At 44.4% G+C, this 18725-nt stretch overlaps 1 protein-coding gene across 4 annotated transcripts in view; it reads right to left on the reverse strand.

The window, feature by feature from the left end:
• BCL9 (BCL9 transcription coactivator) overlaps positions 1-18725 on the reverse strand; it is a 904233-nt gene that overhangs the window by 85991 nt on the left and 799517 nt on the right. For all 4 annotated transcript variants that reach the window (XM_078656778.1, XM_078656780.1, XM_078656777.1 and 1 more), the window contains one exon: positions 12622-12811. In XM_078656778.1, the coding sequence (XP_078512904.1) occupies positions 12622-12811 (190 nt within the window). The remainder of the gene's footprint in view (positions 1-12621; positions 12812-18725) is intronic.

Here is an 18725-nt window from a genome sequence, read left to right on the forward strand (position 1 = left end):
ACAAATCAAGGGATGAATCCATAGATATTAAGTTATTTTATCCGAAGGTGCACGTTTTTAAATGTAAAGATAAATTAATATGGCAATAAGTTTGAGGGTTCCATGGTAAGATAGATGTTTATATGTTTTAAATTGTCATTTCACTGTCAGCCACAATGAGTTAATTGAGGCAGAAGTAATTTGTAAATACACATGATGAAAAAAAAAAAGATGGTTTAAAGAACGTACTACTTCCCATGTAAATGCATAAGTCTGTCTTCCGTGTCAAAAGCTACCTGGATCATGTGATCTCAGTACTCGGTTTCAAAAACTGTGTGTGCGAGTGTGTGTGTTTTGAACAATTCTATCCGATATATATATATATATATATATATATATATATATATATATATATATATATATATATATATATATATATATATATATTCGACAGCAGCTTATTTTTAAAGAAAAAAACAAAATCGGTAACAAACATAGGGATAAGTCAAGTAACAAGTGTGTGTGTATATATATATATATATATATATATATATATATATATATATATATATATATATATATATATGTTTGTTACCGATTAGTTTTTTTCTTTAAAAATAAGCTGCTGTCGAAAAATTATGTAATCTTGCCATGTTTTCCCCGAAGTAATTACAAGTCACCCTATTTTATTAAATCTTTCCGTTACAAATTCAGGCAAAGGAGCAAAAAAAGGGCCTGTTTCATTGTAAACCAATCTAAGACAAAATGTATCTCAAAAATGTTAAACCTATGGGGGCGTGGCTTGCGCGCTGCTGCGAGATGGCGTGCCGCGCTTGAGCTCCAGGGAGACAGACTGTCGGGCCAATTTTAGGATCCCGTTCGAGAGTGTCTCTTCTCCAGCTCTCACCATGAGGTGTCGGAAGGTGCCGTGAGCGCTCTCCTGTATGCTGCAACAGCACAAGACGACCTGAACTGTCCTTTTTAGGTTTTGCCTAGCGAAAGCTGCGCTCTGCGCAGCTTTTTCGCGCAGGCGAAATCCTGTTGAGAACTGTAGGGTGCTTTGGGTCGGCCCTCGTCATTGATTGGCTGGCTCCGTAAACGGAGCCTTGCCATTGGACGAGGGGCCTGTCCGTCAATGCCGGACCAGACACGGGGGCGTTCCTGACATTCTTTGCCTTTTGCCGACGTCACGCGACGCCGGGAACGCCCCCGAGTCTGGTCCGGCATTGCCGGCACTTCTGCGTCTCTCCTGCCCCGTGACTGGCCGGCCGGCCAATCCTAGCGCGGCCGGCCGGAAGTGCCCGCCCCCCGCAGCCCGGGGAAGAAGGAGAGGAAGACGGCAAGCACTATGGCGGCGCCCGCGGGGAGACCGGAGAAGTGCCTCTCCAACCTGCCGCTCTAGCTGATTCACAGCATCCCTCCAGCTCTCAGGCCGTGCAATCAGGCTCTCGACGCTGCCTGCCGCAGGTCACACCGCCCTCCCGACAGCCCAGCCCGCCTCAGATCGGAGTGAAGTGCAAATCAATATGGTAATTACATTCCCATGCTGAACCGCAGCCAGGCTGGTGTGGCGGGAGCTCCGAGCCTCAAGTCTTCGCTTCCAGGCGCTGCATTGCGGTTACACCTTTTCTGATCCATTCTCGGCAGGCAGCGCTTGGGGACATCTCAGAGTCCCCGGTCTCGCTTCAAGGCGCTGCATTGCATACATCCTCTCCTTACATAAGTATCTTTCGTTCCCTTTTTGTAGGGGAGGAGGTGCGAAGCCTCTCGAGGCGCTATGTTCCAGTCCTCCTGCGCTCTGAAAGTTGGTGATCTTCGCCCAGCCGAGCCCGTTTCGAGGCGCTGTATTGCCTTTTCTCCTTGCCCCCTCTTCTCATGGGCGGGTTGCGGCCGCTTCTCGAGGCACTGTGTCCCTGTCATTCTGTGCTCCGAGGGATAGTGATGTAGACACAACTGAGCCGGTTTCAAGGCGCTATGTCCCTGTCCTCCGCCTGTACTCTGAGGGTTGGTGATCTGCGCCCAGCTGAGCCGGCTTCAAGGCGCTGTGGCACCTCCGCCTCTTCTCTCGCCTCTCCCCCGTCCGCTCCACCCTCTCGGGGGTACCTCGGGGGTGGGGGGCGGGTACCCCCGAGGCCCGGAGCCCTCCCAGAGCCCTCCCGGAGCCCGCGGGGCTGGCCCGGCTCCAGGCACACCAGCGCCTCACAATCGCGGCTTGTAGCGAAGTGCCTCTCCAACCTGCCGCTCTAGCTGATTCACAGCATCCCTCCAGCTCTCAGGCCGTGCAATCAGGCTCTCGACGCTGCCTGCCGCAGGTCACACCGCCCTCCCGACAGCCCAGCCCGCCTCAGATCGGAGTGAAGTGCAAATCAATATGGTAATTACATTCCCATGCTGAACCGCAGCCAGGCTGGTGTGTAATAGGCTTCAACACATTGACAAAGCCAACAGCTCTTACATAGGCGGGACCTGGCTTTGCCAATGCTTGCTATATATTTTCAGTTTTATATAGGCTATCTCGACCGAAGGTATTGGAGCGCTTTATATGAGCAGCGGTGACATCACACGCGGTCACATCCTATTTCAGGCACAGGAGATATAGTGGTGTGCCGAGGATCACAGGATGTTGAGACGATGCGAGACTCGAACTTGTTTCTTCAGTGCCACAGTCAGCCGCTCTGGTCCTTAGGCCACGTCCTCGCGGTGTTGCCTTCCCATCCGATATTACTCTTGTGGATTGTGGGGTACGCTTCAAAGCGCTGCACGTACCCCTCCCCCCCCCCCTCCTCCATGTCGTCCTGTGGATGTGGGCGACTCTGAAGCCCATGGTCCGCTTCAAGGCGCTGCACCAGGGTCTACAGACATGTCCAAGGTCAGAGTCAAGGTGACCCCGTTGAACCCGGCTCCCTGGCCGTCCTCCGCCGAAGCCTTAACCCCAGCCCTCTCCCCCCGCCCCCACCGCGTTGACAGGCCAGAGTCTGTCTTCAAGGCGCTGCATTAAGTGTATACCAACTTTGGCACTTTCTATGCAGAGGGTGGGTGTGGCGGGAGCTCCGAGCCTCAAGTCTTCGCTTCCAGGCGCTGCATTGCGGTTACACCTTTTCTGATCCATTCTCGGCAGGCAGCGCTTGGGGACATCTCAGAGTCCCCGGTCTCGCTTCAAGGCGCTGCATTGCATACATCCTCTCCTTACATAAGTATCTTTCGTTCCCTTTTTGTAGGGGAGGAGGTGCGAAGCCTCTCGAGGCGCTATGAAGATTAATAAATGTTTTATATTTTTTTACTTTCTATGTCTGTCTGTTACATGGTTACAAGACGGGGGATCTTAAATGATTTTATATCTATGTATTTTATGGTCCCTGCCCTTTCCCAGCCTGTCCTCTCCCAGCCTGTCCTCTCCCAGCCTGTCCACTTCCAGCCTGTCCTTTCCCAGCCTGTCCTTTCCCAGCCTTTAAACTTCCAGCCTGTCCACTTCCAGCCTGCCCTCTCCCAACCTGCCCTCTCCCAACCTGCCCTCTCCCAACCTGCCCTCTCCCAGACTGTCCCCTCCCTGCCCTCTCCCAGCCTGTCCCCTCCCTGCTCTCTCCTAGCCTGTCCTCTCCCTGCCTGTTGTCGTGTCCCGGCGGCAGCAGGCAGCAGCGTGCACTGCGTCCCCGAAGTAACAGCCCTAAAGCAAGCAAGAAGTACGCCCCCCTCCCACCAATCCCTGTTAGGTAGTGGAAACTGTCCAAACTGGGGTGCAGACAGCCCCTCTCACCTTTCGGCCTGGTACCACTGCACCAGCCGCACTACTTCCCGAACTGACCGTTCTCCACTTCAGCCCCGTCTAAATTACAATTCATGCTTGTGACCCTTTTGCCTGCTTGTGCTTGTTTTCATGACCCTGTTGCCTGCTTGTGCCTCCGTGTGCCCCTGTTGCCTGCTTGTGCCTCCGTGTGCCCCTGTTGCCTGCTTGTGCCTCAGTGTGCCCCTGTTGCCTGCTTGTGCCTCCGTGTGCCCCTGTCGCCTGCTTGTGCCTCAGTTTTCGTGCCCCTGTTGCCTGCTTGTGCCCCTGTTGCATGCTTGTGCCTCCGTGTGCCCCTGTTGCCTGCTTGTGCCTCCGTGTGCCCCTGTTGCCTGCTTGTGCCTCTGTGTGCCCCTGTTGCCTGCTTGTGCCTCTGTGTGCCCCTGTTGCCTGCTTGTGCCTCCGTGTGCCCCTGTTGCCTGCTTGTGCCTCCGTTTTCGTGCCCCTGTTGCCTGCTTGTGCCTCCGTGTGCCCCTGTTGCCTGCTTGTGCCTCCGTGTGCGCCTGTTGCCTGCTTGTGCCTCCGTGTGCCCCTATTGCCTGCTTGAACCTCCGTGTGCCCCTATTGCCTGCTTGTGCCTCCGTGTGCCCCCGTTGCCTGCTTGTGCCTCCGTGTGCCCCTGTTGCCTGCTTGTGCCTCCGTGTGCCCTTGTTGCCTGCTTGTGCCTCCGTGTGCCCCTGTTGCCTGCTTGTGCCTCCGTGTGCCCCTGTTGCCTGCTTGTGCCTCCGTGTGCCCCTGTTGCCTGCTTGTGCCTCCATGTGCCCCTGTTGCCTGCTTGTGCTGTGTGGGTGTGTGTGGAGGGCTCTGTGTGGCTGTGTGTGTGGGGGGCTCTGTGTGGCTGTGTGTGTGGGGGGCTCTGTGTGGCTGTGTGTGTGGGGGGATCTGTGTGGGTGTGTGTGTGGGGGGGGCTCTGTGTGTGTTTGTGTGTGTCATTTGCGAGAGATAAAGCTAGTGGCATTGTAAATGACAATGCCATTATTTATGTTAAAAAAACATAAATAAAAATAATGTCAAGAGCAATGCCAATAGCTCTAACTTTAACAAAGGCAAAACCATTGCATTGTAAATGCTTGTTTCCACTTGCAACCCTCATTACCGGCACTTCAGTGAGCGGCCGCCATTTTGTTTTTGCGGTGGCGTCGCTTGTTTCTTTGGTACCAGACCCTTGCCTTCGAGCGCAACATGTTCAGTCAGCTGTACTGAGGTGACATTTATTACCTTTCTGTTTTGATGGTCCTTTGCAGTCGTTTTATGCATAACTGACGAAATACCTGCTTGCTATCTTCTATGGATCTCTGACTGCCTTTTTTCACCTCACTCGACTCGTTTATGATGATTCCCTGCCTTACCCGAGGGGTTCAGGCTATGTGACCTGATTGCTAGGTTGCTTGCTATTTGGCAAAATCTGTTTTTGGCGCTCTAGGGTCTTTTTGGCTTCTTCTTCTACTTCCAACCGCTTTTGTCCACCATTTTGTGCGCTGGTGTCTCGGGCATAGTCCTCGCCTACGGTGCTTCTTTTCAGTGGCACTTCGTGTATTATTGTTTGTGTAATTCCTGGCCCTTGCTCATTTATTCTACCTCAAGTACCTTTGGTGGTGGTGTTTTTGAGCGGTCTACTGTAGCCTGTTCATTTGGCGGACACCATGGGGCCTTCCCCTACTGCGAAGGACTCTAAAGGGACTTTAAAACGATCTAAGCAGCAGTCCCCCTCTCCTGAGTCCTCTCAGAAGGATACTACCTCCACTTTGGATGCTATTCTGACGTGTCTAAATGCAGTCCATGATATTGCGCAGTCTACTAAAACTAATACAGACTTATTGCAAGTTGAGGTGGCTGCTATCAGGAGTGACTTTAAAGCCTTATCTGTCAGGGTTACAAATACTGAATCTCCCATCAGTGTGGTGGAGGATTCTTCGCACCAGCATTCGAGGTCTCTTCTCCAGCTAGAACGTTCGATGGCGGCCTTACGCAGAGACCTTACAGAGCAGGAGGATCGTAATCGGAGGAGTAACCTGCGTATTTTTGGTCTTCCTGAAGATGCAGAGCAGTCAGCCCCCTCAATGATTGACTTCCTCTCCAAATGGATTCCTTCTACCATACAAATCTCCTTTCAAAGAGACTTTCAAATTGAGAGAGCTCATCGGGTGCCTGCATTCAAACCTAAAACCTCCACTTATCCCAGAGCAGTAATCCTTAAACGACAGCGTCATCAGAATTCAGAACAGATTTTGGCCCACATGAGGAAAGTCAAGTCGGTGTCTTGGGAGGGCCATCGGATTACTATCTCCCAGGATTTTGCCAGAGACACTAATTCGAAGGAAGGGTTTTTCTCAATCTGCGAAAACGTCTGTTGGACATGCATATTCCTTTTTCCTTTGCTGGTCCATCCAAGTTTTGTATAACTTTCAAGGGCCGCTATCGGATTTTTGATGAACCTGCTGATCTTTCCTCTTTTTTGGATAACCAACTTGAGTCTCAGATGGATTCTTCTCCAGCTCCTGGCTCTTCTGGGGCTTGAGTTTCTGTTTTTGTTGTTTCACGTGGTTTAGTACGTCTTGCTGTTTGACATATGTCATTGTTTTTTCGCTCCATATGTTGATCGTTGGTTGCTATTCGTTTTCCAGTTGATTTGTCTGTCGCTTGTCAGCTTTAGCTTGACTTGTTATTGGTATTTATCCACTTTTCTCGATATTTGTCTGTGGCCATTTCGTCTTTCTTGATTATCCTCCGATATTTGTTTCATGTTGTCTTTTTCCCAACTTTTGGTATCTTTCGATTTTGTACTTTGCCGAGCTTTGATCTTCCCTTTTCTTGGTGTAGGTTATAGGTCTGTTTTTGTCAGTCGTTCGGTCCGATGTGTCAGTTTTTCTCTTTGTGCTCATACATATGGTTTGTTTTTCTATATTTGCCTATCGTGTAACTATTTTATGGCTCCCTTCCTAGTATTTCTTCTTTTCACTTAGTGGTATTTTGTCTATATTTTGGCTCAGTTTTTTAACCTTGCAAGTTTTATTTCTGCTGATATATGATATTGCTTGACATTTTATCTGCTTAATTTTTCAATTTTCATATTTATTGTTTCTCCTTTCTCTAACTACATACCATGTACTACTGCCTTTTTATTTATATATTTGCTAGTTCTTGATTTGCACCATTTTCTCCTTTTAATACCTATTTATCTTGTTCTTTGAATGGCATTTATAGTTTCTTGCCATTTAATTGTTGTCATATAGCTAGGATCCTTTTATCTCACTTTAGCTTCTATTCATGAGCTTGTTATTTGATATGCCTCATATTGTATTTTTCTGTCTTTTTTCAGTCATTGGCCGTGTTTGATTATTCTCGTAGCTTTTCTTTCCCAGACTTCAAGTATATTATAGGGTCCACTTTTATTGTTCTAGGACCATTGCTTGTTGTTTCCTTTTCTCTAGTCTGGGATCTATCGCTTTCTCTACTGTTTTTTCCTGACGGTCTTTTGTTTCCCTCTCCATGTTCCCCCTGGTATGAGATGGGTCTCTCATAGACCTACCCTGGCGGGTCTCTTTTTCCATTCTTCTTTCTTCCTTTCTCTCCTTCTCTTTCTTCTCCCTTTTCTTCTTTCTCTTTCCTCTTCGATCTCCTGGTGGTGCCTTTCTATTTTGTGTCAGATGGTGGTGTTCTGTTTTTCCGTCCATCTGTATTTCTTAATTGGTTTGTTTTTTCTGTACGTCTATGCCTGGCTTAAATGTAGTTTCCCTTAATGTTAAGGGTTTAAATCATCCGGTTAAGAGGGCTAAAATTTTAGATTATTGCAAATCTTTGTCTTCGGATCTGGTATTTTTGCAGGAGACGAAATTATCCCATAAAGAGGCTCTGTGGTTGCGGAAAGGCTGGGTTATGGATGTGGTAGGCTCTGATGCTCTTGGTAAACGTAATGGCGTGATCACCCTTATTTCTAAAAACTCTGGTTTATCAATCCTTTCTTCTGACCATGACTCTGAGGGTCGTTGGGTATTATCAAGATTATCTGATGGTATTCATGATCTTTATGCTTTGAATATTTATGCTCCAAATAATGATGATCCTCTTTTCTGGCAGAATATCACTAAATTACTTTCCCGAACGCCTCATAAGGGTAATCTAATAGTGGGTGGTGATTTTAATTTGCCGTTGGATCCTCTGTTAGATAGAAATTCTGCTTTTTCTTTTCGCCCTCCCAGAGCTCACAAGCATTTGTTAAATGTGTGCTCTTCTGTTAATCTTCATGATATATGGCGTCTTCATAACCCTACTGGCAGTGAATTTTCTTTTTTTTCCTCTCCTCATTCTAGTTTTTCTCGTATTGATTACCTCTTGGTTCATTCGTCTCTGCTACAATCTTCGTCTTTGCCGTACATTCATCCTATTCTTGTTTCAGACCATGCTGCGGTTTCCTTCTCCCTCTCGGGGCTTGCTCCTAAGAAATCCTCCCCTTCGTGGAAATTAAATACGGAAATTCTTTATGATGACGCTGCGGTCAGTGCCTGGCAAGCCGAAATTGAACAGTTTTTCTCTGTTAATGAAGGTTCCGTTGATTCTCCAGTGGTTTTGTGGGACGCCTTTAAATGTAACCTTCGCGGTTACATCATTAAAATTATGGCGCAGAGGAATGCTGCCATTAAGAATGAACTTTCTGATTTAGCGGATAGTATTAAACGAAATGAACTTCTTTTTCGTCAAACGAGAGACTCACAAGTTTTACAGTCTATTAAAAATCTAAAATACTCATATAATGCTCTTGTCACTAAGAGGGCTCATATTGGTGTTCAAGCACAAAAGTCTAAACGGTTGCAATTGAAAAATCGTGCTGGTAAGGTCTTAGAGGCCACGTTGAAGTTTCAAGATTCTAGTTTTAAGTCGTCTCAAATCTCTTCTATCTCTGATAGATCCGGCATTAACAAATTTCAGACTAAGGAGATCCTTGTGGTCTTTCGTGATTTTTATGATACTTTGTATAGCTCCGGGACCTGATGGCTTTCCCATTTTGTTTTATAAAACTTTTCTCCCTTTCATGGTCCCTCGTCTACAGACCCTTTTTGATGTATTCATTCAACGAAGTGCGGTTTCCGGTACAGCGGCGGATGATACTATTGTGGTCATCCCTAAGGAGGGGAAGGATATCACTGACGCTAAAAACTTTCGTCCTATTTCCCTCCTTAATATGGAGGCGAAAATGTTAGCCAAAATTCTGGCTAAACGTTTGGAGTCCTATATCCCTTTTCTGGTTCATCCATCACAGACTGGGTTTGTCAAAGGTAGGCTTGCTAGGGACAACATTCGTACCTTTTGCCATATTTTGTGGGCAGCTAAACGATCTACGCTTCCTGCTGAAGCTCTAGCCCTTGACGCCAAGAAGGCTTTTGACAAGGTCTCTTGGCCTTTTTTGCAAGCCGTTCTTCGTGCTCATAATCTTGGGGATTCCTTTGTTAATATGGTGATGTCACTTTATGCCCAGCCTCAAGCGAATATTAGAGTATATGGGGCTACCTCTGAGTTTTTTAGCCTCCGTCAGGGTACTCGTCAGGGTTGCCCCCTGTCCCCGCTTTTGTTTTTACTAGCTATTGATCCGCTCCTGAGGCTAATTGATCTTCATCCAGACATTAAAGGGTTTACGTTTGGTTCAAAGTGCATAAAGTCAGCGGCGTACGCAGATGATGTCCTTATTTTTTCTGAAGTTATTGTTTCGGCTATTCCTGCGATCACAGATACAATTACTCTTTTTTCTACGGTCTCTGGCTACACTCTAAACAGAGACAAGACGGAGATGTTTCCCCCTCAATGCTTATTGTTTTCCGGCCCATATGGGATCTGCTGGTTTCAAATGGCAATCTAAACAACTCAAATACTTAGGGGTCTGGTTTTGTAGTACTTTATCGGATACAGTGGCGTATAATGAGACACAGACTTTAATTAAAGTTCGTCATCTTTTGGATACTTGGTCTCCTAAACACATTTCTTGGTGGGGTCGGGTCCAAACTTTAAAAATGATGGTCACTCCTATTATTAACTTTATTTCGTCTATGCTCCCGTTGAATCGATCTTCTTCCTTTTTTCATGAGATTGATTCCATCACTTCCTCATTTCTTTGGAATGATAAGAGGGCTCGAATCGCATATAAATCCTTGAGGAAACCTTACGATATGGGTGGCTGTAATTTCCCAGATTGGGGGAAGTATCAAGTCGCTTTTTTAGCTTCTCAAGGAGCGTTGTGGTTTTCCTCACTTCCTGGTCATACACCTTCTTGGATGTGCATCGAGCAGGCTCTCTTTTCCTCTTCCGGTTTCTTCATTTTTAACTACGTCTTCCCTATCTATCCTTTTTTCTCGTACTATTATATTGGATACCGTTGCAGCTGTTAAATTGGTCGATCGGAAAATGGCAACTCCGATTCATAAATCTAGGTGGTCGTCTTTGTGGCGTAATCCCCGCATAAAGGTTCTTATTGACCCCCCACTAATTCAATATTGGTCTTCCAAAGGTATTACGCTGGTCCGTCATCTTTATGACTCCAATGATGACCCGTTACCTTCTTCTTTAGCTCGGCAATTTTCACTATCTAATTTGGATTTTTACACTTTCTTGAAAATTAAAGTCGCTCTTGCCAAAGTGCGTCTTGTTCCCAACTCCCCTTTGATTACTTTATTTTCATTGTGGCTTAAGTCTGGCCACATTGCTTCACGCATTTATAAATTTTTGACCTCATCGTCTTCAGACTCATGTACCATTGCACAGCAAAAATGGTCTTGTCACTTTGGTACGGAGTCAACTGATCATTTGTCGGCGGACACTTGCCAATTGATAGGTACGTTCTCTTTGCGCAATAAAATTGCTCCTTCTTTGTTTCAATCCAAATTCTTCTCCATCAACCTTCTTCATTGGACTCCTAAGCGGCTTTGTTCTCTTCATTTAAAAGATGATGATTTATGTTGGAGTTGCGGCTTGGCGGTTGGTGACTATCCACATATGTACTATCATTGTTCCCTTCTACAACCCTTTTGGGATCATATTCATAAACATCTTATGTTAATTTTTCGAATTAAATTTTCTCTTTCCTTTCCTATGATCTTATTGGGACCCTTGGCTTCTCGGGAGCCACTGCCGTTAGAGACCTTAGATATACAATTATCTTTTACTTACTGTGGCAGTTAAGGTGATTCTTATGGATTGGAAGTCTTTCGCTTCCGTGTCTTATCACACATGGTGGGCACACACTTCTGTGGATAGAGCTTATCTCACTCCCACTATTTCTTTTAATGTATGGAGAACTTTAGATAATTATATGGATTTGGCCTCACAGGGGTTGGTCGGCCAATATCCCTTTGTGACGTCTGACTGACCGTTGTTTGTAGCGTTTTATTTTGCTGCGCCATCAAGAGAGATCCTTCCTTTCCCTATTTCTTCTTTTCTTTTTCCTTCTTTCTTTTCTTCTGTCCTGTTCCCTCTTCTCTTTTTCTTCTCTCTTTCTGTTTTGTAAATAATGATGCCGTTCATGGGTTCCTATGATTCACTACTGCCACTCTGCTCCTTGACCTTCATTTTGTTTTTATAGGCATGAGTTGTGGCAATTTATCTACTGTTAATGATGTATTCTACCGAACTGGTGGTTTTTTCCTTATCTTTTATTTTGGTATCATTATGAACTGTACCTATCTGTTTTTCATCTTTTTAAAATCCTAATAAAATTATTGAACTAAAAAAAAAAAGTTAAACCTATGAAAGGTACCATTTTATTCTGGTTAATGACTGAACCTTGTTGACATTTAATTGGTTAAAGACTTGCAATATTGTTAATCCAAACAAAAGCGGACTGAATGGTCTCGATCACGTAGTCATTCAGTACTTCCTGGGTCTTTCCTTTTCACAAACCCTTAATGTTTAGATATTACACTCACGTTTATGTGATTTCGTATTTTAACTGCTTAATTTGGAGCCAAAGTCAACAACGTTTTTAAAGTGGCACTCCGCCTCCAGTGAACCTGCACTGCAACAGAACAAACAAGCACTGGCAAAGCCAGCAAGTCTAGCTTTTAACAGACAAGTTGTAAAACGAAGCCTTACTTTCAAGGCCTACAATAAATCAAGTTCTTGAATTTGTAATAGTAATCAACCCCAGATCTTGAGCTCTAGTTTACGGCTTAAGAAAATGAACACCCATACACTAATCCTTTGTATATCAACAAATTACATTGTGAACACTGGTTACAATTTAGCAAAGAGTTGAACATGTCTCTCTTAAAAGAACACTACATCACAATGATGTACCATCCAAATAACCAGTGACCTAACCTGACCTTGTTTACAATATGCTTGCTTTTGACTTTGTAAAGTACTCTGCTTCCTTTCTGACTAGGTTCACGCTATATATTTATAGTTCATACATACATACATGGTCCGAAGCCACAGTAAAGCAGTTGTTGAAGGATTGAAGGCAAGGTGAACACTGCACAAGTATGCATCTATAAATTATAAATCTTTTTTTCGAAAGTCTACCAAATGAAATTGCTTCTAGAAGAAAAACTGAAAAGGGCACTGGCTTACTGGCCCTGCAGACAGCAACTGCTGGCTTTTGAAAGGAAGTACATTTCTGAACTAAGGAAGATCACACCCTTAGCTGACCCGATGGGGCGGGTTGGAGGTAAGAGTGCATTAAAGAGTTGAGGAAAGAGTGTAGCATAGAGGGCAGGAGGGGATTGGCAGAGAAGGGACTGAAGATTAAACCAAGAGGTATGGTAAGGAGGGGAAGAAGGGGCAGGGGAGGAAAAAGATGCACTTGTTTATTTGTTAGATATGCATTTGCTTGTTTGTCAGCCACCACGGTACACGAGCCACATCTTTTGACTTACTTATTAGCCATCTCGGTAGAAAATACATAAACCACTTTGGACTGTGTTTTTTGTACAGTTGCTGACTCTGGAACCAATGCTGGACCATGGGAAGGCGTGGAAGACCTGGGCATGGAGACACTAGAAGGGGTCAAGGAGTGCGGGCCTTGCTGCGAGTCCTGAGACATTATTGTATCTGTAGAATTACAGTCTAGAAAATAGAGAAAAAGTGTTATTACCCAGGGTACAAACATATCCCCAATGCAAATTAATAAACTACATTTGGTGCGGAGTAGCATGCTACTCGCAGTACAGCGCTTGAACATTTTATCAGGGTTAGTAAGAGTAACAAAAATCAAAATACAATTCAGAATGTTTCCTATTAACGCTAAGTAAATATCCAGAAATGCTCCAGAAACAAACTAAGGAAAAATTATGATTTGTTGCTATGCACATATAAATGGTTTGTGAATAGGGTAGCTGCTATTTCAAAGGCTGAATAGAATGGTAAATACATTATTAGTCTGCACGAAAAGTTCCATTAGTACATTTACTTTAATGTCATCTTCCTATTACATTCTCTTAATGATTCACCTCAAAACACTTCTTTGCTTACACAATAATTCTGAAGAGGTACAAAAGACTAGAAAAGGGGTTAGCGGAGGTAGGGACTAGAAACTCTTATAATAGACAATAGCTACTAATCACCGTAGTTTATTACAACCCCTGCCCTTCACAAATCATAGTAATGTTTGCTTTTCAGGACAGATAAGGATATCTGCTTGTACACGATGAAAATGTAAATCTATATTAGACTGCATTGTCATTTATATAGCACAAACTTAGCTGATAACCAAAGGAGAGTTGTTTAAGATAATACTAGATAGCCTACAAAAATGCAATAGATACATGTAGGTGGTGGGACAGGGCGGTTAGATTTGGTTTTTGGCCAATTAGTAGGTTGGCTTATGGTTGTAAATGATGACGGATGAATAGAATTTGACAGTGCTAGATTTACAGGAGGGTAAGCTGACACCAATAATGAGCATTTGTGGTAACTTGTGATCAATTGCAACAGTAAAAAAACGTACAGAAAAATTAATCGAAACTAGGATTGCTCAATTTAACATCTGATGTTCAAAATTCCTCAGCAAAAACGTGTTTACAGCAATATGTCTGAATTATTTAAAACCGAAAATATTTGCCTAACAGGCCCAGCACAGATGACCCAAATTTTTATTCATTCTGTTCATTCAATTTTCTAGAATTTGCACTGCTCGCGAAAAAAACCAAGAAGCAAAAGGTATTCCAAAAAGACACTATGGTACTTACCCTTCTGAAGAGACATTTAAGGACAACAGTTTAGCAAACGTGCCTAAAACCGGACAGCAAATCAAAAGTAAATGTATTGTAGTGGTAAGGATGTGCAGATTTTGCTTTATCATTCACCAGAATAAATGGTTAAGATAGGATTTTGCATAAATCGTCAATATTCCCATTTTCTGGTAAAAGAGAACTGCCCTCAATTACCACCAAATTATAAACATAATAATTTTCCATGATTTAAGAAACACAAGATTGAATGCCACTGCAAACCTCCAACAGACAATGTACATGAAACCAGTAATCTATCAAACGTTTGCCTCAATTCAAAGTTTAAGTTAAAGTAAAGATTGGACAGGAAAATATATCCACTCGTTCAAACTCCAATACGCACGGATTCATTAATAAATCACAGTAACTACAAGGCTAAAAAAAAAACCACAATCTGAGTTTACTGCTCAAATGACATGGCAATAGTTGCAATCCCAATAAGAGCTGCTTCGTGTCTCAAGAGACATACTGGAGAGCAGATTATGACCATTCATCATGCATTGCTGTCAAGCAAGCATGAATAGACACTATGATCTTCTTGATAAAGTATCAGGGAGAGTGCTTTCGTACTTTCAATTCTTGTTGAAAAACAGGTTGACTTTTTGCAGATCCAATATAAGGGAAAGCCGGTATCCTGCAAAATATATTCAGATTTGTCAGATTTATCGGACTGGTTGGTCTTCTCGCTCAACTTACTGACTAGATATTCAAAGCTGCTAGTGAACTGATGCTACGAGGTTCATCTTTATCACTGAGGATATTCAAAGGGCATTTTTGTTTCCAAGAGTAGGTGTAACTTACTCATGGAAATTCAGGACCACGTCAAAAGCACATTATGAGTAAATCACACCAACTCCTCGAACAGTTGCTTAATGAAACATTCAAAATCAAGCAGACCTTACATGAGACTATAACTTACCATCACACTAAAAGAAAAGCCGATTTATCCACACACATCGCTAAACTCCCAGTTCTAAACTAGACACTGAGCAAACACCTAGAAGCCTCACACAAGCAAATACCAACAAAAGACAACTGCGCAATGGCATTCAAAGATCAAAATGATGGCACGTCCAAATAGAGAATGCACTACGATTCCATATCCATGGTGGTTAGTGGTGTACAAATGCTAAGAACATTATCTAGGTAGCAGGTTGGGTTTGTGACATCAAAACAATACATCACTGGAACACACAGTGTGAATGCCTACTCTAAGCCATCTCTTTGCAAAGGGACTTACTGCTGGAGATTATGTTCATTGAAATACAGAACAAGTCCTTAAAAGTTTATAAACAAAATTAAAGATGTATAGGTCTTAGTTGGCATTTTGAGGATATATAGGACTGTGTACCTGGAACTCAAGGGGCCAACGTGAGATCATAATAGAAACATACAGGACATACTATGAGGCACTTTCGTCTATAGGTCAGCTTGACAGCACAACTGTTTGACAGTCTTATTGGTACTAAATCAATGTAATATAAACAGAGGGGGCTATGGCGCCACACAGTAGCACTGAACCACTTCATACTATTGGGTACACCATACCACCTTCCAGGAAGAACTTTCATTGAAATGCATGAAGGAGTATTTTACATTGGAAAAGTACACTCAATTGTCTCCTTGCTTATCACAGTCTATTTTCTAAATGTCACTTCTATTCTAAACTGAAAACCATCCTTTTTGCCTACTCCCTCCCCCACCTCTAACACTGTTAAAGCCAATAGTGCATGCTTTAATGTTATAAAGTGTTTCTGCGTGTAAAAAAGGTGAACACCATATGTGATTGCATGTATTTACACACAAATGTACATTAAAACAAGATCAACTAGCTCTGCAGTATCGTAGACTGGAGTGGCATAGAGTGGATTGGTGTGGGGTGGATAAGATAGGTTTAAGGCGGATCGGAGTGGGGTGGATAAGATAGGTTCAAGGCGGATCGGAGTGGGGTGGACTGGATTACAGAAGGGTGGTTTGGAGGGGGTGAATTAAGAGTGGAGTGGGTTAGATTGGAGTGGGGTGGGGTGGGTTGGACTGCAGTGGGGTGGACAGAATAGGAGTGGGGTGGACGGAATAGGAGTGGGGTGGACGGAATAGGAGTGGGGTGGACGGAATAGGAGTGGGGTGGACGGAGTAGGAGTGGGGTGGACGGAATAGGAGTGGGGTGGACGGAATAGGAGTGGGGTGGACGGAATAGGAGTGGGGTGGATTGAAGTGTGGTGGGCTGGATGGAGTGGACTGCATTGTAGTGGGGTGAATCTGGTGGATTGGAGTGGAGTAGATTAGATTGCATTGCTGTGGACTGGATTGAGTGGGGTGGATTAGATTGGGGTGAAATGGATTGATGTGGAATGGGTTGTTGGATTAGAGGGGAGGTGAGGGGTGGACTGGAGTAGATTGGATCGCAGTGGTGTGAACTGGATTGAGTGGGGTGAATAGGATAGGTGGATTAGAGTAGGGAGGTGTAGGTTGGATTGGACTGGGGTGGGGTGAATTGGGGTGAGGTGGATTGGACTGGGGTGGATTGGGGTGGGGCGGATTGGGGTGGGGCGGATTGGGGTGGGGCGGATTGGTGTGGGGCGGATTGGTGTGGGGCGGATTGGGGTGATGAGGACTGGGGTAGGGTAGATTAGGGCGGGGTGAAATGGGGTGAGGTGGAATATACTGGGGTGGGGTGAATTGGGGTGAGGTGGAATATACTGGGGTGGGGTGAATTGGGGAGAGGTGGATTAGACTGGGGTGGGGTGAATTGGGGTGACGTGGATTAGACTGGGGTGGGATGAATTGGGGTGAGGCGGATTAGACTGGGGTGAATTGGAGTGAAGTGGATTAGACTGGAGTGAAGTGGATTAGACTGGGGTGAGGTGAGGTGGATTAGCCTGGAGTGGGGGCCAATTATTCTGGTTTGGAGTAGGACGACTGGGGCAGATGGTTTTGGTCTGGAGTTGGGCAGATTGTTCTGGTTTGGAGTGGGGCAGAGTGGGGCGGGGCAGATTCGAGTGGGGTGGGGCTGGGCAGATTCGAGTGGGGCGGGTTGGTAGGACTGGAGTGTTGTGGATTGGATTGGGATGAGAGGTTTGTATTGGTATGATGCGAGTGGTTTGGATTGGAGTGGGGTGTGATGGAATGGAATGGATTGGACTGGTCTGGGTGTATAGGATTAAGTGGGACGGACTGGTGTGGGGGTGAGGTGGTGTGGACTGGCGTGGATTGTAGAGGGTAGGATTGGAGTTTACTACACCACTACGCATTAAAGCATCATTTGAGAATTTACACATATGAAACAATGTCACTTTGCAATAAAGCAATCCTCATCTTTTGAGAACAGTGCCTATTAGCAGAAACAAGAGAGAAAACATGAGTGCAAAGTGAGAAAAGACAACTTGGCAAAAAAAAGTTAACCACAGAAAATAAATCTTTGCAGTTTTGTTTGCCCTGCTGGGCATGTTTTTGCCAGTCACACATCATCTGTTTGTAGGGCAATAAGAGTTAAACAGAACAAAATAGTACCTCAATCACGTCGGGAGCAGCGGACGGGAACTGATTAAGTTGAATCAATCAGTGCTTGGTCCCTGCTCCATAGAGAGGAATGGAAAGGATGTTAGGCTGCTTTGACTAATTACGAGGCGGTAAAGAAGAATGCCAGGCAAGCCAACAAATGGTAAGTAACGGGTGGGCTCCAAGCCCTTTTGTATTAACAGTTTTTTGCAAGCGAGAAAGATGCGCTAGCGAATGCGTTCGCAGACTCAACCCTAAAAATATGTTTTAAAAATTAATCATTGGAGAGGTGGTTGGCTATTTTTGGAATGAGGCGGCACAGTGATTCGTGGTTTTAAGTTTACAACATGGGGGCAATATTCAGAAGTAATGTGATGGCCACCTTGAAACTATATAGCAATGACATACTATGTACTAAACAGTTTCAAGATAGCCACTCTGAACACTGCACTGTGAGACCGCCCGAGAAAGGGACTGTACACAGTGTAAAATTCCTCTTAAAAATACAAGATTGCTTCTAAACAGAGTAGGCAGTCTTCTACCTTGGGGTTTATCACAGTGGGTAACCAACACTAAAATATTTAATATGTATGATTACATTTAACAAAATACCAGCCTATAGGTTTTAACACCGTAATAATGCATCCTAAAATGCCTACAAGCTTTTAAGAAAATAAATAATGAAAAGACCTAGTTGATTTATCATAACTTTCCAGAGAAAACGGATCACGCTTGTGGCACCTGAGAACGTTTCCCAGTGAATCTATCCGGTCAATTGGCTTTATTGTTGGCTGTTCACCATAACAAAATGAGGACTAGTGTTTTGAGTACACTCTTTCCCACAAGGCAAATGTCAGGTATACCGTCATAAAATTACAAATCTAAACGAATTACAGTTGCTAAAACATACAACGTCTCCTTATAGGGATTAGCAAGGATTACCAAAGTATAAATCTTCTACCCCAAAGTTTGTCAGAGGTGAGACGAACAGCAAACCCTTTGCCTGCTACATTAATCTGCAAGATTAAATGCTACTAAATACGGCTGCACAGTTTACCGGTGCAACAATAATTCACAACTAAGGGCTGAACATAATTTTCATAAAAATACGTCCAGCCTACTATTTCTGTATTATTATTTTCCTAAACTGATACCTTGGAATGACCAGGCATATAGGCTGGAATTGGATGCACTTATTGTATGGCAACCCCAACCCCAAGCCAATAGGTTCACGGCTTGGGACAAAAAACAAA

Source organism: Lissotriton helveticus, chromosome 8 (genome assembly GCF_964261635.1).
Source record: "Lissotriton helveticus chromosome 8, aLisHel1.1, whole genome shotgun sequence".
NCBI classification, from domain to species: Eukaryota; Metazoa; Chordata; class Amphibia; order Caudata; family Salamandridae; genus Lissotriton; species Lissotriton helveticus.